Source organism: Sceloporus occidentalis, unplaced genomic scaffold (assembly GCF_023333645.1).
Source record: "Sceloporus occidentalis isolate IW3139 unplaced genomic scaffold, rSceOcc1.0.p SCAF_1, whole genome shotgun sequence".
Lineage (NCBI taxonomy): Eukaryota > Metazoa > Chordata > Lepidosauria > Squamata > Phrynosomatidae > Sceloporus > Sceloporus occidentalis.
In genome coordinates, this window is record NW_028316981.1 from 222286800 (window position 1) to 222311016 (window position 24217).

Genomic DNA, 24217 nt, shown 5'->3' on the forward strand with positions numbered 1-24217 from the left:
CCACGCTGTCCACATGGCTGGCTCCAAGGGGGGTGGGATACCCATAGGCACCCCACATCACACAGCGTCAAGCCACATCTCTTCTTGTCATTGTTTTGCCTCCCCATGCATGCACACCATTAAATTAAACCGTCTATTATCCCCTCCGTTGTAAACCGCTCGGATTCCCAGTGATTGGGTGGTATATAAATAAATCCTATTATTATTATTATTATTATTATTATTATTATTATTATTATTAAATGAGCACCCCCACTTGAGACTGACAATTACTATATATACTTGTGTACAAGTGGACCTCATGTGTAAGTTGAAGGAAAGTTTTAGGGCCAAAATCATGGATTTTGATATGAGCTGTGGATTAGTCGAGGGTAAAATTTATGGGCCAAAGAATATAAAGGGAAAGACACCACTTCTGTCCCTCCTTCTCCTTCTCCTTTTCCTTCTCTGGACCTATTCCGACCACCTAACACCACTTCCCTGCTGATAAGAGGAGAAGATTTTAACATCGGATTGAGAAGGGAAGGAACTGGAGTTAAATGGGGTGTTTGATGGGCAGAGAAAGTTAACATAACATCAGATTGAAAAGGGAAGGAACTGGAGGGAAATGGAATGTTTGTTTGATGGGGAGAGACGGTTTTAACATGGGATTGAGAAGGGAAGGAATGGGGGGGCATGATGGGGTATTTGTTTGATGGGGAGAGATATCTGGAGGAGGATGAAGATGGGGAGAGAAGGTTTTAACATCGGATTGAGAAGGGAATCGCCTCTTTCACACGCAGACACTCTCACTCAGGCCTGGCAGCTCTTTCAGAAATCACTGCAGAGACACATCAGGTGGTGCCTCTTTTAGGACCTTTCTAAGCAGTATTAGCGTAGGGTCAATTTTGGGGCATAAATTTCTCGACATAGTGTATATGGTACCTTCTTGCCACCCAGCTGCCATCCCATTGCATGCCCCATGCGACCAGCCACACAGTCGCACGAGTGATACACCATCCATGCAGTGCATCACTGCACTGAGTGACACATTGGCAAAGCACAATCATGAAGGCCCTCTGTACATGCCCACTCTCCCTGTTCACTCTATGCCCTCCATTGATATCCATTGCATTATTGCTGACCTGCCATCTTTGTTATACATTCACATTGTGGAGTGCACCAGTATGCTCAAATGGAAAAAAACAACACATTGTGATCAATGCCATTGGCAGCTACATCTGAATAGTCCCACTGCTTTGACTGCCATGGTTCAATGCTATGGAATTCTGGGAACTGTAGTTGGTTGTGGCACCAGAGTGAAGGACAATTACAATCCCCAGAACAACCAGCTACAGTTAAAGTGGTGTCAAACCGAATTATTTCTGCAGTGTGGATGTAGCCATGGCTTTGCATAATGGTTTCAGGCATACTTGAATCATCTGATCTGCTGACTTTCTTCTCTTTCCATCTTTTTCTTTCATTACAGAGCTGAATAAATTTGAAGTGTTGTTTGATGTCCCATCAGTGATCACCACTTCAGATGCAAAATTTAACGTCACAGTATGTGGCAAGTATGTCAACTTTGTGATAAATTATATTTCCACTGACTTATTTATAGTTTCAATTTTTTCAGAGCAAAAACCAGAGCTTAGAAGTAAAACATGCCTTTGGCTGCATCCACCCTGCAGAAATAATAGTTTGACATAAATGCCATGGCTCAGTGCTTTATAATTCTGGGATTTGTAAAGCTCTGGTGCCACAACAAACTACAGTCCCCAGAATTCCATAGCATTACGGCAGTTAATGTGGTGTCAAACTAAATTATTCCTGTCATGTGGATGCAGCCTAAGAGGATTTTTTTTGCATTCATTCCATATTATAAAATCCAGGGTTTGTTTATTTATTTATTTATTTATTTATTTTTGAGCTGTAGAAGAGATATTGGTAAACAAGATTATAACAAGCATAAATTTGTACTCTAGATGTACTTACACTCTTATTACTTTTTGCCCAACTGCCCTATCTTTCTACGAATTTAAAATGGTATGGAATCACAAATATAGCCCATCCTATGTGGCATTTCCAGATCTTGAATAAAGACTATGCTGATATATATACTGAGAAAAAAAATCTCTTTCTCACAAATGACTTTAGTACTATATCATCTCTTCTTCTTTCAGGATCGAATAGATCCATCATGCTCAAGATATTTTTCTAGGAATAAAGTGGTTGTTAGACCTTTCTTTATCCTTTTTATGGAGGGAGTTTCTCATTTCCCTTTATGCCAGGGAGAAGAATCACACAGCCCTCCAGTTGTTGGCGGACTGCAACTCCCAGCTGTTCTAGCAGGCTAGCCAATGGCGAGGAATGGTGGGAACTACATTTCAGCAACATCTGGAGGGCCACACAATTCCTACCCCTGACCTGTGCATTTCCTGGGTAGTTCCAAACATCCTACATGTTAATTTGTACATTTTGCACATTGACTTACCTTTGAAATATATCCCATATATTTAATAAGATTCTAGAAGATGTTCTAGGCATGGCTGTAGCTCACATGGTGTGCTGTATTCACTCATTTTCACTCTGCACGAACAGAGTGGTTCCCAATCTATGGTCCTCCAGATCTGTTGGACTACAATTCCCAGAATCCCTTACTTTGCTGACTGGGCCTTCTTGGGTTTGTCATCCAATGTCTGCAAACCTGAGGTTGGGAATAACTGTCAAAGTCTGCATCAGCACTGCAGAAATAATCCTGTTTGACACTACTTTAACTGCCATGGTTCAGTTCTATAGAATTCTGGGAATGGTAGTTTGGTGTGGCATAAAAGCAGACACAACAAACCATCATTCACAGAATTTAATAGCATTGAGCGATGGTTAAGTGGTGTCAGATCTGATTATTTCCATAGTGCGGATGCTGAATAACTGTACATCCAGTCCTCCTCTGTGATAATCAGCAATGAAGAATAAACTCTTTACAAGATAGCTTGTCAACCATTGTGAGTGATCTCTCTGAAGTTTCTGTTGGACACATTGTGAAAGCCATTGCTATAAACTGAAGTATACTTCTTCTGTTTTTCCCCCTTTGTCTTTGGCCACAGGTACATCTATGGGAAACCTGTGCAAGGAAATGTAAAACTTGCCTTGAAAAGGTCTATATCATATATTTTTGAAGAGGCTGTCAATGAAACATTGACTGATATTGAGAACACCTACATAGGCCAGGTAAGGTAGTTGGGAAGGGCTTATCTTTAGGTAAATGAAAGAGTGGGAAGAGTTCAGGAACTGGAAGACTTGTTCTGTGGTTCTTACTCCGCATTTCTCACTTCAGCCAAAAAAAGATGAAGTGAGGGAGATCCAAAGATCTCAGGGTGGCTTACAATAAAATCATTTTAAAAGAATGCATAATAACAATAACGAGACTAAAAATATACAAAACACCTAAAGTACAGTAAAAGATAGTAAAAACAATTCACCAGTTAAATAAAGGTCAATTTAAACTGGTTAAAACAATTTAAAATAGAATCCTAGAATTGGAAGAGATCTCAAGGACCATCCAGTTCAAACCCATTCTGCCATGGAGGAATGCAGAATTGAAACTGCTGTACCCGCCAGTGGTTACTCTTAGCCTGTGCAGACCGGTCATTAAGGCCAGCCTGGGAGTGAAGTTGTGGCGTGGCGTCCACATGATGCATGCCCTGACTCTGCCCCCTTGGTGCTGTGATGCCGTATGCCACTCCACATGGGGAACGGCATCACAACACTCCTCTGGTACTGCGTCCACATGATGCAGCACCAAAGGAGCACCTTAATGGTGTGGTTAAGTTAAAGTGGTCTCAAACTAGATTATTTCTGCAGGGTGCTTTGGACCATATTTTAGATAACACTAAACAGTTCATTCATACAGTTTATTCTGTATATGTGGATTGTAGCAGTTCAACTGGAATATTATCTGTTCCTGGTGATTTCTTTTTCTTAATTTCTCTTAATGCAGCTTCCACCTTGTATTCTAAAATGTGAGGTTCATCTTTGTATGCTTCTTCATTCCATATGTCATTTATCTTTTAATCTCTTTTATGTAGCTCTTCTGTGTATTGCAATCAATGTCTTTTTATTTCTTCTTGGTCTTGTAATATGTTCTTGTCATACAGCATTCCGATTTTTGGTTTAAACATCCTTGTCTTATTGAACATTCTTTCTTTTTTTGTTCTTTTCTTCTATTTTCTTTTTGCATTTATTGTTATAGTAGTCCTCTTTATCCTTGAGCACTAGTCCCTGAACAGTTGCATTCATGGTTCTGATTCTGTTCTTGTGTCACTTTTGTACTTGCTATTGTTATTGCTATTGTGTCTGTTTTTTCCTTTTGGAACTTTAAGTGTCTTGCTGCTTTCTTCCCTTATTATGTCCCTGACTTCTGACCAAAGTTCTTCTGGTTCCCTGTTGATTATGCTTAATAGTCCAAACCTGGTTCTTATATTGTCTGTAAATTCTGCTGAGATGTTGTTCAGATCATATTTTGGTATGATGACATCTGAATTGATTTGATGTCGACAAGAGGGCAATTAACAACAATGACAATCTCTGCATGGTGAGGAGGACACACCAAAGGTAGATACATAATTGATTGTCTCTTGCCATCTTCTCCTTGGTGACTTTCAGTCCAGATGTACAAAACCAGGAAGAGCTATTAACAACATCCCTTTTCCACCAAGTGTCAGTAGCATATTAGCTGTTAACTGTTAGCATATTAACTATTGTAGCAGGGAAACAGACTCATCATCCATCTGTACAGAGGATAGCTTTACTAGCCTTGTGTTTGTATCCTCAGACAGACAAGACTGGTTGCACCACTTTTACTATTGAGGGAACTGATATTCATCTGCTTCAGAAAGGCTATGAGAAATACATCACGCTTAGTGCAGAAATGGAGGAGCAAGGAACAGGTATGAAGGAAATGAAAAGAAAGGAAACATAGTTTTCAGCTTATCTGGTGATGTTTTCATTGATTGCCTCTCTCTTCTTGTTATTCCAGTCAAACATTTTAAACTTTAGGCCATAGGATATTGCTTCCACATGAATATAATTTCTCCTATATTATAGCTAAACTTTCCAGTCACAACATCTTTGCATGTCAACAGACATTCTCATTGGCATACTTGGCAAGTGTGACACCTGGTGCACATCATTTTTTAAATTTTAAATTTTTGTTTATTAATTAAAAACATAAAACATACATAAAAATGACTATTGGACAAATTATATTTAAAAAACAAGTCATGATAACTGAACAAAGCAGAAAACGAAAATACATGTTTTTCTAGATCTATTAGGTATGCCCATGTTCTACCTATAATCGTATATAAATATACAATTTTTAATTTTTAAATCTATTTTCTGTTGCATTAAGAATCTTCCATAGGTACTTTCCTTTTCTGTCTCTTTACTCAACAATTAACTTCCTAAGATAGTAGAGCTACATGTTAATACTAAGCTTTTTTAACCCAACTGTTCTTAATTAATCATAAATAAAAATAGCCTCTTGTTCTACTATATCCTCAGGTATACATGTGTTATTTATCTACCTATAATACCTATATATTAACATTTTCAGTAATTCTACACATCTGATTTTGTCAATGTATCCTATTGATCACTTAAAAGTTCTGTTGTCTGTTCCCATCCAGTATGTCGCCTTTTAGAAGACATGTTAATCCAATATTGCCATATTCATTACTTTTAATAACCAGTCTTCTATGCACAGGGAAGCCATTGAGATCCACAAACATCTGGATAATTTCAACCGGAAAGAAGAAACCCTTAAAGTGAATAAAATTTGGCTACCACTCCTGAAGAATAGCAAAATAAGGACTCAGCAAATGCAAATGGGAAACCATTCAGAGTCAGGGGCTTTCCCAGCAGATAATTGATCACCAATTAGCAGACATTAATCCTCATTTGCATTATGCTCCCAGGCTGAGGCCAGCCATCAACACAGAACAATACACATGCAAATCACTCCTGCATTCCCAGGCTCACACAGCATATACACACCCAATTTTTCCAGGCAAAGCACTCTCTTGAAGATGCCAGCCACAGATGCTGGCGAAACGTCAGAAAGAAACTCTGCTAGAACATGGCCACATAGCCTGAAAAACCCACAAAAAACTATGGATGCCGGCCATGAAAGCCTTCGACTTTACAGTCTTCTATACTTGGTGTTTCACCCTCTTTCCACTTCTGTGCTATCAGTAATCTAGCCACTGCTGATAGATAGTAAATCAGTCATGCATTCCTTTTCTCAATTTGATTATCCACCATCCTTAATAGATAAGTTTCCGGCTTCATTTGAAATTTTATCTGTAGGATTTTTCAATTATTTGATGAATATGACTCCAAAATTTCTTAATTTTGACACATGTCCATCACTGATGGTAATAAGTCCCTATTTCTTTTTTGTATTTGTTGTTAAAATGTTTATACATTTTACATAGTCTTTGGGGGGGGGGGATAAGATGCCAGCTATAATGTATCTTATATAAATTCTCTTTAATATTTTGAGACATAGAAAGTTTCATTGTTCTATTCCATACTTTTCCCAATTTTCCAATTCAATTACATGACCCACATTTTGTGGCCATTAAGCCATTGAGATCTTAATCCTTTCATCTTCTGTTTCCCAGAACAATTTTATAATGTTTTATAAAATTTAGATAATATCTTTTGATTTTCTTTCAATAGAGTTTTTTTAATTTTGAAAATTCTTTCTCGATACTGTAATTCTTTATTTGTATCTTTATTTTCTCTTTTAATTGCCTATAAAGGAGCCAGTGACATGAAATACCATCAACTTTTAGTTTTTCTTGTGTTTTTATTTTATATTCTTTCCCCTCAAATCTAATTAGATCTCCATGAGTAATCCATCTATCTTTTACTATATTTCCCCTTTTATAAAAAGCCTTGAGTGGTAAGATCCAGAGAGGTGTATGAGGGGAATACCTTTCCTTATATATTTTCCAAACTTTCAACAAGGATCTTCTGATATAATGATTATTGCTTTGTTTACCTTCTCTTTATTAAACCAAAGATAAGTATGCCACCCAAATTTAATTTCTTCTCCCTCTAAATTTAATAGACTAGTATTTTGTAGCAATATCTAGTCCCTGATCCATACCAAACAAATTGCCCAATAATACAATTTGAGATTTGGAAGACCTAGACTTCCCCTTTCTTTGGCTTTCTCCCAGCCCATATATACTTTGATATTTCTTTATGCCTTAAAGACTATTTCGTTATGAATTATTGGAATTATCTGATACAGAAACAAGAATTTGGGTAACACACTCATCTTTATGGAGGCTATTTTTCCCAATATTGACAAATTTAAGTCTTTCCATTTTAATAGATCCTTTTTAATTTCATTCCAGATTTTTACATAATTGTTATTAAATAAATCCAAATTATTTTTAGTTGTTACAATAACTAAATATTTCACTTTTTTCCCAATTTCAAATTCAGATTTTTCACTTAATTCTTTTTCTTCTTTTTAGTCCTGTTTTTAACTATCATTTTTGTTTTATCTGCATTTACTTCCAATCCTGATATTAAACTAAAATCTCTTAATATAGTCTTAACTTTTGTTATACATTCTAATGTTTCCTCTAGAGTCAATGCGATATTTCAGCAAATGCCCTAATTTTGAATTAATCTTTCCTAATTTTCAAGCCTTTAATGTCCAAATCCTTTTTAATCATATCAATAAAGATCTCAATCACACATTAAAAACAATAGTAGTGAAAGGGGACATCCTTGTCTTGTGCCCCTTTGTATTTTTATTACATTTGTTTTTTTTTGCCATTGATTATGATTTTGGCTTGTTGATTTTTGTATATTTTTGTGTGTGTGTATATATATACACAAATGGTGTCGCATTTGTGTGTGTGCTTGTGCCATCATTGAATTATTCAACATTTTCGGTTATCCGACGATCAGTCGGCCCATTTATGTCAGGTAATTGGGACTCTACTGTATCTGATTATCAGATTTAATCAAATCTTCATAGGTTATCCATTTATTATTAATTGATTTCTCTTGAAAAAGGCTTCATTAGGTGATGCCCACTTTGGAATTTTATTACCCCATTGCTTTTTCAAGCTTAGCCATATCCTCAATAATGATTTTCTCACCATATGATTATTTAAATCTTTATTGACATTTAATTTCTCATAGAATAGATATTTTGTATTTTGCATTTTAAAACCCGACTTCTCCATCAAGTCTTGTTTATCACATTAATCCATGTTCATAGTTAACATTTCAGTTTTTCTCTGTTTATTTTGAAGCCTGAAACCATTCTGAATTTGAAGTTTCTAACACTAAATTAATATCTTCTGTTGGATTGGACAAGAATAAAACCAAATCATTGTTATAGGCCTTTAATTTATATTCTTCTCCCTTCATTCTAATTCCCTGAATCAATTCATTATCTCTTATATTATTATTTAACATTTCTAATGTAATAATGAACAATAGGGGTGAGAGAGGGCAACCCTATCTGGTTCCTTTTTGAATCTTAAATGAGCTGCTTAATTCATCATTAATAATCAATTTTTCATCTTGGTCTTCATATATATATATTTCATCTACCCATCTAATCATATTATAGCCCAGTGCCATTTCCCTTCATATTGCATTCATAAATTTCCAGTTTACATTATCAAAGGCCTTTTTGGCGACTATAAAAATCAAACCCATTTTTTTTGTTTTATATTTTTTCATGGTGTGCTATCAAATTAATCATTGTTCAAATATTATCTTTTATCAGCCTGCCTGGAAGAAAATCTGATTGATCAACATGGATCCATGTTGTTTTAGAAGTTTCATTTATGATTAAAATGGGAAACTGAGGAAGAATTCATTAAAGGTTCGATGATTAAATGGGCTAGAAATGTTGGACACGACATAGAATTAAATAAATGGGAAAACATTTGGAAAAAAACAATTAAAATTCCATTGGCTCAAAATATAAAAGAAAACGTACTTAAAATGCACTATAGGTGGTATATGACCCCGGAAAAGTTATCAGAAATGTATACCCATGTAAATCCTCTATGTTGGAAATGTTCAGAAGAAAAAGGTTCTTTCTACCACCAACGGTCATGTAAAAAAGCCAAAAAAAAAAATTGGAGTTTAATACATTAAAAAATTGAAAAAATATTGGATATAAAAGTAAAAATGTCCCCAGAATTATATTTATTAACTATGATGGATGATGATTTAAACAAATAAAAGGAAAGAATGCTATAGTATAATGATATTAGCAGCCAGACTAGAATACACTAAAAATTGGAAAAATTAAAATTTGCCAACTATACAGGACTGGATAGTAAAATTATTGGAAATAGCTGAGTTGGACAAATTGACATGTCTTATTAAGGATAATAAGTTAGAGAAATTCATACAACGCTGGGAACAGGTGATGAAATATATTAGCAAAGAATGGGGAGAGATAATGATGATGGTCTTTAAAGATTGACAGTGATTAAATATTTGATATGCATTTATAGTAATTATATATGGAAAATAATGTTTAAAAATATGAAATATTTGGTGATTTAAGATGGGATCCATTGAATATCTAACAATGAAATATCAGATAGATTTATGAAGAAATACCAAGACTATGTTGGGAATGGAAGAATTTTTACATTTTTTTATTATTATATTTTTTCTTCTCCTCACCCTCCTTTCCCCATTTTTTCCCCTTTCTCAATCTTTTTCTTCTCTCTATATATATTTTTCTTTTCCTCGCCTATTTTCTTTCCTTTTTGTTTTCTTATCTGTCTTTCTTTCTTTTTTTCTCTTTTCCTTTTTTCTCTTTAGATTTCTGGTTTTTTAATATATATTTTTCTGTTTATTTGTACTGTTTTTAACTTTATAATTTTTGAAAATAAATTTTAAAATAAAAAAAGAAGTTTCATTAACTTTATGTTTGGTTGCACATCTTCAGATGATATAATGGGCTTTTGAAATAAGGAAGGATGTGATCTTTACCTTACACTTTTTGTTTTCACACTGCTGTGCTAAACCAACATGTTATCTCGCTGTATAGGACTGACAAACACAGGAAAGAGTGACATCTCTATTGCTGTCAAGGAGATGAGCGTGGCATTTTTTGCACCCAATCGCTTCTACAAGAAAGGCTTCCCATACTCTGGAAAGGTAATCCTAGCCCACCCTTTCAAGTGGAAGACATTAAAGTTATTAACCTGTAGACAGCTCTTATTTGAAAGGTTTATCTTCTCAGAAAAATACATAAAGGCCCCATTCCCACTGGGCAAAAAAGTGGCTTATATTGCTGCGATTCTGACTCGGATTTTTTTTCCGAGTCATAATCGAAATCGTTCCCATTAAAAACGGGTGCAAACAGACCCGGGGTTTTTTTTACCCCTGTTTTCGTCCCCATTGGTATTTTCCCTGTGGTAATTTGAAGCAGGTTATTTTGCTCCCCGTTCCCATTGCCCTTCCAGAACTTTTTTTAAAGCAGCTGTCAATCAAGCGCCTAAGCGCTTGATGTCACAGCCAATCAGTTGCTTAGGTGCTTTTCCCCTCCGGGAAAGGGGAAAAGGAGCCTCTATTCGCCCCAAATCCCTTTGCATCCAGGCTCTTCTGTGTCTTCCCAGTCCCTCTGGAAGAGAGAAGGAGCCTCTATTCCCCCAAATCCCTTTGCATTCCAGGCTCTTCTGTGTCTTCTCATAGTTCCTCTGGGAAACAGAGAAGGAGCCTCTATTCCCCCCAAATCCCTTTGGGTCCCAGGCTCTTCTGTGTCTTCCTATAGTTCCTCTGGGAAAGAGAGGAAACTATTCACCCTAAATCCCTTTGGGTCCCAGGCTCTTCTGCATCTTCCCATAGTCCCTCTGGGAAAGAGAGAAGGAGCCTCTATTCACCCCAAATACATTTGCCTCCCCCATTGCTCCCTGGGCTGTCTGGGGGGGGCGATCAAGCAGGCATGTAATGCAAAGCCAATCTGCTGCTCAGGCGCTCAGGCATAGGCAAAAAAAGAAAGAAAGAAAGAAAGAAAGAATAGTTAAAAAATGGTGTTCAATGGGTCTCCTCACACGTCGGTCTATGAATGTGGAGCAGGGGGGAAGGTTGCAGGGGGCGTAATCTGTTTACTGTGTTTGGAGGTCAATGTAGCGCGATCGCCTTACCCTGCTTCCCACTACACCGTGGAAAAGACTGCGAATGGGGGAAAATGGCGCCGGTAATGCAGGAAAGAGAACAAGTGGGTGACACCCCCAGGCCAGCCCCTTGAGCACTGCTCCTCCCATCCCCAAGTTCCTGAATCAGACACCCTTGTCGTTCCCATTCATTTGCCCTGAATCGGACTCAGGAGGTGCAGGAAAAACCTCTAAAAATGTGCACTCTTTTTACACCAGTTTATCGTCCACTGATTCGGGTTTTCCGGGGGAAAATGAAATACATGGGGATCAGATCCAGATTTCAATGGGAACGAAATTGGCGCAATGAGGATCGAACGCACGCTCAAATGGGAATGATGCACCGCTAATTCAATTCTTGATCCACGTTATAAGCCAGTGGGAATGAGGCCAAAGAGGAGTATCTTCTCTAATGAATTAAGATTTTAGATTTTCATGAAGGGAAACCTATTTGCTACACTAACAGTACTGTGTGAAAAGTGATAAAGTCAGATTTTACAACTCCTTTAAAAAGTGTATATGGTCAAAAGCTTTGCTGTAGTCTATAAAGCACATGCTGATTTCCTTGTGGAATTCCCTGGTGATCTTGCTTGATATCTGTAGAATCTGTATACTAGAAACAATAGCTGTGTTTACTGGTGGTGGCCATCTTAGTTAGTTCTGGATAATATAAACAGACAGCCAAATAGAGATATTTTTTTTAATTTTGGAAAGTGCTGTGTTGATTTAAATTGAACTGGGAGGTGGGAATGATCCTTGGTATAACGCCAGGAGTTCCCAGGAAATATTTTGGGATGAAGAAAACTTCATATGCATCTATGAAATAAAATTGGTTTATACAGGAACAAAACCTCAGGCTTTCAGAGACTTCTTTGAGCAAATGAATTCTTCACTGACTTGGGTATCTTGGATTGTGGGTCCTCTAGCCACCCAGAAAAGGGAAATGTAATTTAACATAAAACTTTTCAGAAGTTTGGATGCTGCCATGAAGAAAAGATACTGTGATGTTACAAGTTCTATTCAGTACAAATCCATGACATTCATGCATTTTAACTATGCTACCAACACAGTTAAAACCATAATAATTTTGCAAAATTTTGCAGCCTAAATTCTAGGAAAAGCATACTGCCCTGCAATGGATGGCTCTACAGTGGGCCCTCCACATTCGCTGAGGTTAGGGGTACAAGACCCCTCTGAAATAAAAACCACTATTTTTTTTACCTGAGAGGCACACCACTCTAAGGTATCTCTAGATCCTCTGGCACAACTCTGTGGTCAACATCTGCTAGAATTTGACCATAGAATTGCTCTGGAGGACATTCAGATGCCTAGATAAGTGTTCTCTCTAGGAATCTCTAGGTCGTCTAGTGGGCGAATGTTGATCACAGAATTGTGCTGGAGGACCTAGAGATTCCTAGGGAGAACATATTAATCAAATCCATGAATAATCAAATTCACAAAAGTCCAAGGCACAAATGTGGAGGGCCAACTATATTTGGAGCAAGACAAATCTGGTTGGATCCCATATGAAACAAGTAACCCCATCTCATTTATTGCATTTAAGAGCAGTGGTCTGTAAAAGCTCTCTCAGGCTGATTGGTAATGGACATCTTATTCCTGCAGTTGCTGGCTACAATCTTTGAAGAACCTGTCCAGAACCAGACTGTCTATGTCACTGTTGATGTTAATGACATACAGACCCACATTCCATTTGTCACAGATGAAGATGGTATAGTTAGCTTCTCTCTAGATACAACAGACTGGAAGGATACCTTGGTATCTCTGTGGGTGAGTAAAATTTGTGTCTGCATCTGCAAAGAAATTTGCAGTGAAGGGATAAAATGTGATGTTCGTTCCAATGTATACAGGGCCATCATCACTACACAGTATAGCCACAGTAGTAGGCTCTATATGTTGATGTAGCCATTAGCTTGCAAATGTAATAGCAGTTCTGAAGAGGGGTACCAAACTGATGAATTTTCAATTTACATTTTGTAAGCTATATAATAATAAAAACACAAAAGGTTGCACTTATATGAGTTCCTGTTTAGATTTCAGTCAGCCAGGCACGCCTTTTTCCAGGAATATTGAGTTTTCTATTTTGTCCTCCACTCCTCGAACAACACTGTGGCTACTGAGCAATGTCAGGTGGACAATCCACCTTAGGATTTCCTCTCTGCTAAGTTGTCTGTACTTCTGCAAACCGTAGGGTTTCTCCATACTCATTGGCCATGAATTGTTCAGTGTATGAAAGTCCTTCTGGACAAGCCTTTGGTCCATGCATATAAGTAGACCAAGTCATTCTAAAAGAAACCCTCAAAGTAGTTTACAGTAAAATCTCAGAATATTCTTTATTAGAGGGATGGATAAAGTGTGTCTCAGGGCCTCTCCAGCACAATTGTTCATTTGTACTCCCACCACCCCCAGGTACATTCTAGGAGTTGTAGGGGGCATTTTTACCATGTTTTTGGTCCACCTAGGCTATTTTAGCTTCATAATAACCTCCCCCTCCTTTAATCAGGACTTCAGTAGCAAGTGATTTCTGAATCACTTTTTGTTTTTGGGGTTTTTGAAAAGAGGCCTCTCCTGGGCTTAAAATGGGCCAGAGCCCCCCTATGATGAAAGTGTCCCCACATTCTGTAGAACTCATCTGGGGGCAAAAATTTGAAGTATGTGTATGTAAGTGCATATACCATGGAAGAAATAGCTCTCCAAGGTCATATGGGGGTGGGGAGCACTCCTAGCCTCCATAAACTGGACTTTCCTCCTTTATTCAATGTTAGTTGTCCCACTGTCATTCTTCTTTCTACTGCCTTTCTTGTTCTTGGGCATTTTTATTGAACAAAATAAATACTTCAACCAACATGCTGGGGTGATGCCAACAAAAATGCAAAATGTGCACATTAGTGACTGAGATTTTGAGTGACATATAACTATTAGATAGTTTTGAAAGCAGCTTTAAATCTGTACCGTGGATAAGATTAAATTAATATTAAATTAATGCATCATAGTAACCGTCTAGCTAATCAGTTCCACATGCTGCTCCAAGAGACCTTAGATGGATGGATTACTTCTGACTATGTTGTTTTGCTCTACAGGCCAGGTATTCCATTGAGAATGTCACCCAAGTGGAGGCAGCTTGGAGAGCCCGCCATGAAGATTTAATCTGGCTAAAGCCGTTCTACTCAGAAAGTAACAGTTTCCTTGAGATCCAACATGTGGATGAAGCTCTGCCCTGTGGCAAGGCTCAAGAAATACTAGTTGATTACATCCTTGACCATAATGAACTGGACCCAGAGGCTGACCATCTAGATTTCTATTTTTTGGTGAGCTTTTGCAAAAGGCAAAGCAGTGGGTGAGAAAGAAAAAAAGGGGAAAGGAAAGGAAAAACTCTAAATGCTTAAGAAGAACTAAAATCTATGTACAGTTGGCCCTTGGTATCCACTGGGGCATAGTTCCAGGATTCCTTATGGACAGCAAAATCCATGGATGTTCAAGCCCATTACATGCAATCATATAGTAAAGTGACATCTCCTATATAAAATGGCAAAATCAGTTTCCTTTAAGAAGTTTATATTTGTTTTGAATACTTTGAATCCATGGATAAAGAATCTGAGGATACGGAGGACCAATTGTATCTTTCTTGGACTATAACTGTTCGGTTTCTTCTGCTGGTGGCTTATATATATAACCACATTGAGTTAGATCCCAGTAGCAGAACTATTGTGGTGAAATTTGTCCTTTCTATATGTGTAAGGATGATTGGACGTCATCAAAAGCACAATAGTAGTTGAGCTGAGATATATCAACCTTAGTAGAGTTCATTGGGTGGAGGGCTTTGGTGGGTTTTCAGAAGAAAGTGAAGGACAGGAGTGAAAGGTGTTATGCCCAATGAATGAAATGACAGGCTTTCCCATTCCTTCTCTTCACTTGCATTCACTTCACAGCAGCAACTGTGGCCAGAGATATGACACACACACAGGATCATACAATCATAGAGTTGGAAGAGACCGCAAGGGCCAGCTGGTCCAACCCCCTACCATGCAGGAAATCTCAATCAAAACATCCCCAACAGATGGCCATCCAGCCTCTGTTTAAAGACCTCTAAGGAAGGAGACTCCACTACACTCCGAGGAAGTGTGTTCCACTGTCGAACAGCCCTTACTGTCAGGAAGTTCCTCCTAAAGTTGAGGTGGAATCTCTTTTCCTGGAGCTTGCATCTATTGTTCCGGGTCCTAGTCTCTGGAGCAGCAGAAAATAAGTTTGCTCCCTCTTCAATATGACATCCCTTCAAATATTTAAACAGGGCTGTCATATCACCTCTTAACCTTCTCTTCTCCAGGCTAAACATCCCCAGCTCCCTCATTCGATCCTCATAGGGAATGGTTTCCAGACCTTTCACCATTTTAGTTGCCCTCCTTTGGACACGCTCCAGTTTCTCAATGTCCTTTTTGAATTGTGGCGCCCAGAACTGGACACAATATTCCAGGTGGGGCCTGACCAAAGCAGAATATAGTGGCGCTATTACTTCCCTTGATCTAGACACTATACTTCTGTTGAGGCAGCCTAAAATTGCATTGGCCTTGTTAGCTGCCGCATCTCACTGTTGACCCATGTTCAATTTGTGTATCCCTGACATATAATGCTATTCCTCCCCCTTTCCTGTTTGGCCTATTTCTCTTGAAAAGGTTATACCCCTGTATTCCTACATTCCAATCATGAGATTCATCCCACCAGGTTTCAGTGATGCCTATTATATCCTATTTGCTTTGTTGTACTAAGAGTTTAAGTTCATCTTGCTTATTTTCTGTGCTGTGTGCATTAGTGTAGAGACATTGAAGACCATGTGTCCCTTTGACCTGCTGCCTGTGCAAGTTTTTTTGTCTCCCACTGTTGGGTCCTTGCACTGTTTGCCTTGTTCCCTCTATGACAATTTGACTATTTTCTCCAGCCCTTATGCCTTCCAGAATACTGTCCCCCTCCCCCACATAACTCAGTTTAAAGCCTTCCTGATCAAATTCTTGAGACTATTGGCAAAAAATTTTTGTCAACTGCCGTGAGATGCAACCCATCCTTTGCCAGAAGTCCCTCCTCATGGAACCTCAGCCCATGATCCAAAAATCCAAATCGTTTTTGGTGGCACCATCTGCGGAGCCAGTTATTCACCTGTGCTATTTTCCTCTCCCATCCTGGACCATGCCCTTCGACTTAAATATGTATAGAGTTCTGTTAGTTAATCACACTAAGACATATGCATTATTAGTGATTAACTGCATCCTTCTGGGATCCACAACAAACTTGTCAGAAGTGCTCTTTATTTGTTGTCTTTTTTATATAATAAAGCAAGTTGCGTCTTATATGGATCCAGCTGTCTTGTTTCAAGTGTACGTTCATGCTTAACAGCCATCCAAGATCACTTTGATTTTAACAACTCGAGAAGGCAGAAGCCAAAATATTTTGTTGGGTCATGTATAGCGTTCTATTTGTTAATCACTCTAAGAAAACATTACTCTAAGAAAGTACACACACACAGAGGTTTCTTCGTATCTCCATATCTCCATAGTACTTCAATCAATCATATTAGATAAATATAGGAGATGAACTAGTAATTCTTTTCAGGAGACAAGCATTGGCAGACTAACAAATGAATACATTGCTAGCTTGTTCCTATTTCACAAAATCTCTTGCTTTTCAAGGGGAAAAAAAAGTGAAATCTTGCCTCTGCCCACAAAGCTCACATTCATCCTTTAGTGAAACTATAATGTTGAAGCAGTGTGGTGCAGTAGTTTCAGTGGTGGACTAACTCTGGAAACCAGGGTTTAAATCTCTTCTCCACCATGCAAACCTACTGGGTGACCTTGTCCAAGTCAGACTCTCTCAGCCTCAGAGGAGGTCTATGGCAAATCCCCTCTGAACAAATCTTGCCAAGAAAGCCCCATGAAAGATTTACCTTAGGCTCACCATAAGTTGGAAATGACTTGAAGGTACACAACAACAACAACAATTGTAATAAATCAGATTTTTCTCAATATGACATGCAATTGACAAGCAGAGCAGAGAATGAGTGAGAGAAGCTGAAGATATTATTGTTATACCTCAGCAAAAGAAAATTATGCTATTGACAGAAGACATATTAGATACATCTCTCTCTAGGTATGTGTTTTTTTCAAAAAGGTTCTTTCAGATGTAGTTATTTTTTATTAAATATAAAGGGAGTATATACCATTCTCTTTACATTATTACAAGTTTTATGATAAAAGAATTTTCACATAAAACTTTAAATGAGTTTGACTAATATTTAAATCAAATGTGCTAAATCAGGTAGCATAATTTAATTGTTCTTTTTCTGCAAAACGTACATCGCTGACTGGCTTTAGTTGGAAAGGTTGCCTTGCTCTTTGCTGCCACTTGCTTGCTTATTCATATATGGTATTACCACACCTTATATCCTTCTTAATATTGCATGAGCAAAATTCTTCACACTCTTCTATTTTCTTCATGTCCCATCCCTCTGCATTCTTTTCCTTGAATATTCTAGCTTTCAGCTGTTCTAGTGGATGGAGAGAGAGGTGGACTTTTCTTTTTTCAGTACTAACATGTTTTCTCCCTGCAGGTTATATCAAAAGGGAGGATCGTCTCTAGTGGACAGCAGGAAGTGCCAGTTGGCAAAGATGAGAGTAAGTAGAAGGAGTCAAATTTGTGCATTAACTAACTGTATACCAGTTCCAAACCCAATGAACTCTAGGAGAAGGTTCCCAATTAGTTTATTTTATTTATTAAAGGGGGAAACAACACACATGCTAAGCACTCTCTCACATGCACACACAAACACTCTAACAAATAAGATATATAAAAGGTGGTAGTGGATAGCAAATTAAAGGATTACAGTGGGCAATGCTTGCCAGTTCCAGAAGCCAGGCTCCAATCTGGGAGAAAGCTGGCAGTTGAATGTGTGCTTGCTGTGTGGCACAGACAGCAGTAATGAAGGGTCTTGAATCTGACAGAGAGGGAATACAGACGCACTTTGTGCTGGCCTGTGGGCAGAGTCACTGCGTAGTGTCCACATACTGGACGCTGTGATTCCACCCCTTCATGCCATGACACCATGCACCCTTCTACATGCACTGCGGAAGGGGCATTATCATGCTGCCCCGTTGCAGCTATGACGCCCGTTACAGGGAGCGAAAAAGAAGCCCCTTTTCGAGGCAAAAAGTGTGGACGTCCCACCGCCTGTATATACAGCCCCAGAGTTTCTGCCTGTTTGCAACTAGACTGTTATTTAGGCATATGCATTTGTAGCAAGAAATGGATTCTAGCAGTTTTTCAGGAGTTAAAAGGGGAGAAGAATGGAGTGAGATATGCAAGAATGACCGGGCAATCGGCATGAATGTCCTTAAAAAGAGTTTCACTCCCAGAAGGAAACTTCTTTTATCTGTAGTATGTTAGCAATTTCTGGGTCCAGCTCTCACCATCACATTTCTTAGTGAAGGGATTATGCTGTTTCTGATCTTGAGAGATCCCATGCCTTGGCTTCTCTCATGTAGAGCCATTCAGATTTCCTCATATACAGTACTGTGGCTGGTTTCCTGTGCTGGTGAGCCCCCTTTTGGCTACCTGCCTAAAACATCCCTTTTTGATATTCATTTGATATCAAGGGTTGAAGAGGGGTGACTGAGGCAACAAGCCTTTTCTGTCTCTTGTGTTTATTTCATGTTAGTTATCCCATTTTTAACTTCCCCTTCAGGCACGGTTTTGCCTGCAGAATAGTTGGCATAAAAACTGAATACAATTATAACCATGTGTGAGAAAGGGATGTATGATCTTGTAAAGCAGAGTCTGAGGAATGCTAGTCTTCCTAAAATCTCCCAACATTTTTTTAAAGTCCCACTCTGGTTAATAAGGCAATGGGATCTCCTAGAATTCTATAGGTTGCTTACCTTAAGGAGAGGATACTCAGCTGAAATTCTAGATGCCACTGAATAAAATGTAATATTTCCAGAAATTTTGAAACCACAAGAAAAAAGGTTTCCCCCCTAAACTTACTCCCAAAGCAGAAATTTAGGGGAAAGTGAAATTACTGCATACTGCTGCATACTACCCGAAGAAAGAGACTCCTCCCTCCTTAACTGTCATCTGTCGGCCGGTGAGGGAGAGAATAGGCTGGCCCAGCTCCATCAGGGCTAGCCTGAAGAAGAAGAGCCCTCCCTCCGGTCCATCTGCCTTGGTCCAGGCCTCAGAGGGAGAGAAGAATGCTGGATCTGATCTCATCCCCCCCTCACCATTCCCTTCTTCTTTTGTGTTGTGTCTTTCTAGGACCTTATCACACATGTGGGGGGGGGGGGGGTTGCAGCTCAGATCTGCAGTCGCTCCTGTTCTAGCAATGCAAAGTGTGGTGTTTTTCCACACCAGATCCAGAGGCACTCCTCTCTAGCAATGCAGATTGAGGTTAAAACATGATGTTTTTCCACACCTGGTTGCCTTTCTGTTGTCCTTCCGAAGTGAGGGGCAAGCGAAGTCAGTTCGATTCCAAGCAAGTCACGTGATGCGGACTCAAGCAAAGGGGAGTGAGAGCACATTGTATTACCACACCAGAGCATACTTTGAGGGTTCAACGATTCGAATCGGCACCCTTGCACATGCTCAGTGGGGCTCTGGACACTGTCCTCCTTCCCTGCCTCCTCCTTAGCTGTCATCCTTCATCGGGGTCTAGGAGAAGGCAGGGGATGATGGGATAGGTCGCTGGGGGTCCCTGGGGCCAGGATTGGGATGCAGGAGCAGTCAGGGGATGATGGGATAGGTCACTGGGGGTCCCTGGGGCCAGGATCGGGATGCAGGAGCAGTCAGGGGATGATGGGATAGGTCGCTGGGGGTCCCTGGGGCCAGGATCGGGATGCAGGAGCAGTCAGGGGATGATGGGATAGCTTGCTGGGGGCCCCTGGGGCCAGGATCAGGATGCAGGAGCAGTCAGAGGATGATGGGATTGGTGGGAGGCTGAAGGAGGGGAGCAGATCAGGGTCTAGGAGAAGGCAGGGGATGATGGGATTGGTGGGAGGCTGAAGGAGGGGAGCAGATCAGGGGCTAGGAGAAGGCAGGGGATGATGGGATTGGTGGGAGGCTGAAGGAGGGGAGCAGATTAGGGTCAAGGAGAAGGCAGGGGATGATGGGATTGGTGGGAGGCTGAAGGAGGGGAGCAGATCGGGGTCTAGGAGGACGCAGGGGATGCAGGGGATGCAGGGGATGATGGGATCGGCTGGTTGGCAGAGAGGAGGAGATGGCATGAAGGAGGAGGAGGGGAATGACGGTGCAGGACGCAGGGGCCAAGGGGGGTGGCATCGGAGTGCTTTTCCACACCAGACCAAATCGCAGTGCAATCGAAGGGAGCCTGGATGCGAATTCTCTGAAGTCACTTTTTTCCCATTTTTACCAAAATGAGGGGTGACTTCAGAAACGCTGCTGAAGCAATTTGCAAGCAGCTCCCATAGAAATCAATGGTGTCTGATAAAACAGTCACTTTATGACATGAAACTGCATTGTTGGAAGTGCAGTCACTTCGGAAGTGAGCTGGAACTGAGCCACAACACCACCAAAAAGCTCCGTGTGATATACTCCCTAGATTGTAAGCCTGAGGGCAGGGAACCGTCTATTATCCCCTCTGTTGTAAGCCGCCCAGATTCCCAGTGATTGGGCGGCATATAAATAAATCCATTATTATTATTATTATTATTATTATTATTATTACCACAGAGCAACTCACTTTGCATATATAATTGTAATCTGTGGCATATTTAGGAAATATAAAAGTATAAGTGAGGGAGACAATGTGGTATAGTGGTTTTAGTGAGTGTTCGCCTGTGATTTTGGATACTAGAGTTTGAATTCATGCTTGGCCATGAAAACCCACTGAATGGGCTTGTATAAATCACACCTCCTCTGAACAAATCTTGCCCCTAAAGTCCTGTGATAGGCTTGCATTAGGATTGCCATAAATCAGAAATGACTTTAAGGCACACAACATAACATTAATAAGGTACATTAACTATGTTTTCATATACCTATGTACTCCAATATACCACATTGCATTCAGTGAAAATGGCTCCCATACAAGTAAATCTAGTATTGCAGTCTCAATAAGAAGAAAAAAGAAAAATGCCATAGTGTTTATAAAAATGAAATTGCAAATTTTGTGTTAGTTCAGAAGTGACTTAAGGGCACATCACCACCACAAGAGTTGAATTATTCCAGTGGACTCATAGGTTGGACTGGATAGATTTAAATAGACTTTTTAAGGTTAAAATTTCTGTATAAAAATAAATTGTTCTGAATTTCAGTACCAATTTGTTCCTCCATAACTACCGTTTCTCCATGTCCTATTTACAAAAATAATTGTTCATTCTATTTTAACACTTTTACTTGTTTATTTAATTATTTTTTCCTGTTGTCTTCTATACTCTTTCTTGAAACTCCTCTTATTCTCTTTTATCTTCATTATTGTCTCTATTACCCTTTTGATCCTTTCTCCTATTATTCATATAGTTCATATAGACTCGTCCATTGTTTTATCCATAAATTTAATACTGGTTTCCATTCTTTCTTAATTTTTTCTGAAGTTTTATCTTAAAGCCAATCATTGACAAAACTGGAGGGGAAGTAAACATAAAGAACTAAGAAGATGTATACTTTTTATGATATCTGTGTTTGTTATGTTTACTTTAATAAAAACTGAAAAAAACCTAATTGTTCTAATGTGAAACCAGTTTTTAATTTCAAAACATGGCAGTCAGAATCCTTCTGCAATGCACAAGCAAGGAGACAGAGTGGGTTTGACTCTCTTTTGCCCTCTTGCCATCTAGTAGAAGTGCATGAGATCTATGGAGTTGTTTGTGTCACAGTGTAGATATAAATCCTCTCGCTTCCTTCCATCTTTTCTTTCCTCTGCCCCAGCCCTGAAAGGCACCTTCTCTCTCATCCTGTCCACAAGTTCTGACATGGCACCCAAGGCCATGCTGCTGCTGTATGCTGTATTTGCGGATGGCGAGGTGGCAGCTGATATGGAAACATTCGATGTAGACATGTGCTTCAGGCATCAGGTCTGTGGGAAACTGGGGTGCAGGGACCATGGGGAAAACCCTTATGTCCTGTAAATAGTGGATTCTTTCCATTGTTTCCAATGCACTACAGTACTTCTGGGCCTTCTCTGCTGGACTGCACAGTGCTGCCTGTACCTAAACTGTACAAGATGCTAAAGAAATACCCAGAGTTGCCAAGTTCTCTTTACAGAACTTTACTCCAAAGTATATGTACAGCAGTATGTACATAACAACGACTCTCCAGCCAACCATCCACTACTAACAATAACCCACACTGTCCATAGGTCTCAGCCATATTTATACATATTGTCCATGGGAATGATCTCTTCACACAGGGGGCTGCAGTTGTCCACTTGCACCAGCCTCTTGCACCATGCCTATTGAGTCATCTTGGGCGTATCTTCCAAGTGGTATGGCGATGACACTCCATGTCTGTCACCATGGTGCAACCTTCCCAAATGTTGCATCATCCATTTCTTCAACAAGCTGCCATATTCTGTCCTGTGAAATTCTAGGCCTAGTAATGTACAGTCCACCCTCTATAGCCATAGAATTCCTATCCACAGATTCAATTATCTGTGGACGGCAAAGTCGCGTTGTCCCCAATGGCAGCTCAAGTATCCATGGATTATGGTATCTGTGGGGGTTCTGGAATGGATCCCCTGCAGATACTGAAGGCCAACTCTATGTACATACATACATACACTGACAAGTTTCCAGTCTTACTTTTACATTATGTTTATCTTGCTGCCATGGAGTTATCTATTTAACAGCTTCTGTGGTAGGTTTTCTACTTGATAAGCAGCCTCCTGTGTACCTCCCACTACAGGTGATACTGGATTTCTCAGAAGAAGAAGAGCTTCCAGGGTCAAGGGTTAATCTCAAACTAGAAGCTGCTCCAGGTGCACTGTGTTCTGTCCATGCTGTGGACAAGAGTGTCCTCCTGAAGAAGGATGAAACTCTGACACCAGAAAAAGTAAGGATCCTCATCTTTCTGAATTGGATCAATGAATTCTGTTGCTACTTCTCTCTTGTACTCTACCAGCTACATACAATGCTTTGTTTAATTGTACTGTGCTTTCAGATTGTAAGCTGCTCTGAGTCCCAATTTTTGGGGGAAAGTGGGATATTACTACTACATTTCTTCCATTGTTGGGTGGATTGATTCTGCCATCCAGTCTCCATCTTCTTTTCAGTTATCAGAGCAGACATCTTGCTCCTGGATTCCTTCAGCCCCTCAGTCATTGTGGCATTTTACCATTCCCTCCACCTTTCCTTCACCACAGTAGTTAAATGCTATTACTGCAGCCACAAGGTTATAAGTTCGATCCTAGAGGAGGGCCCCAAGGTCCACTCAGCCTTCCATCCTTCTGTAGGTCGGTAAAATGAGTACCCAGCTTGTTGGGGGCAATTGGTTTACAGATTGTAAACTGCTTAGGCAGTGCTAGTTCACTGATTAGAATGTAGAAATGTATTTGCTATTGCTATCTTTCCCTTACTCATCTCTGTTGTTTTAAGGTCCTTGCTGCCATTTCATTCTTTTACCTGAATGAGCAGTTGATGATGTTTTGCTCCTGGGTATTAGCAATCCCAATTGCTAACTAAGGGCCCGTTCACATTTGCGTTTTTCTGATGAGTAGATCCGGAGAGATTTGATAATGCAATACCATATCAAAGTTTACCCCGATTGAATCTCTCAGTGGCAATTTAACCCTGATGAAGTTCACATTACGATTTGTATCAATTTAAGATGGAGCTGCCATTTTGATCATTCTCGGGTTTTTTTTAAAAAATGATGTACATCTACATCACACTGTTTGACCAACCCTCTCCCCCCCCCCCCAGTCAACCTCAGAGGATGACAGTGGCAAGCCTCTCAGAACAACTCTTAGCAGGAAACCCTGGGGGATAGGTTAGCCTTGGGGGGAG

At 39.6% G+C, this 24217-nt stretch overlaps 1 protein-coding gene across 11 annotated transcripts in view; it reads left to right on the forward strand.

Moving 5' to 3' along the window:
* LOC149323528 (alpha-2-macroglobulin-like protein 1) overlaps positions 1-24217 on the forward strand; it is an 83403-nt gene that overhangs the window by 26313 nt on the left and 32873 nt on the right. For all 11 annotated transcript variants that reach the window (XR_016276899.1, XR_016276893.1, XR_016276857.1 and 8 more), the window contains 9 exons: positions 1469-1553; positions 3087-3210; positions 4814-4928; positions 10094-10203; positions 12825-12989; positions 14300-14527; positions 17815-17878; positions 22143-22288; positions 23118-23264. Coding sequence is in view for 8 of the 11 variants with exons in the window: in XM_089489146.1 (XP_089345272.1) it covers positions 1469-1553; positions 3087-3210; positions 4814-4928; positions 10094-10203; positions 12825-12989; positions 14300-14527; positions 17815-17878; positions 22143-22288; positions 23118-23264 (1184 nt within the window). In the remaining 3 variants the exon portion in view is untranslated. The remainder of the gene's footprint in view (positions 1-1468; positions 1554-3086; positions 3211-4813; positions 4929-10093; positions 10204-12824; positions 12990-14299; positions 14528-17814; positions 17879-22142; positions 22289-23117; positions 23265-24217) is intronic.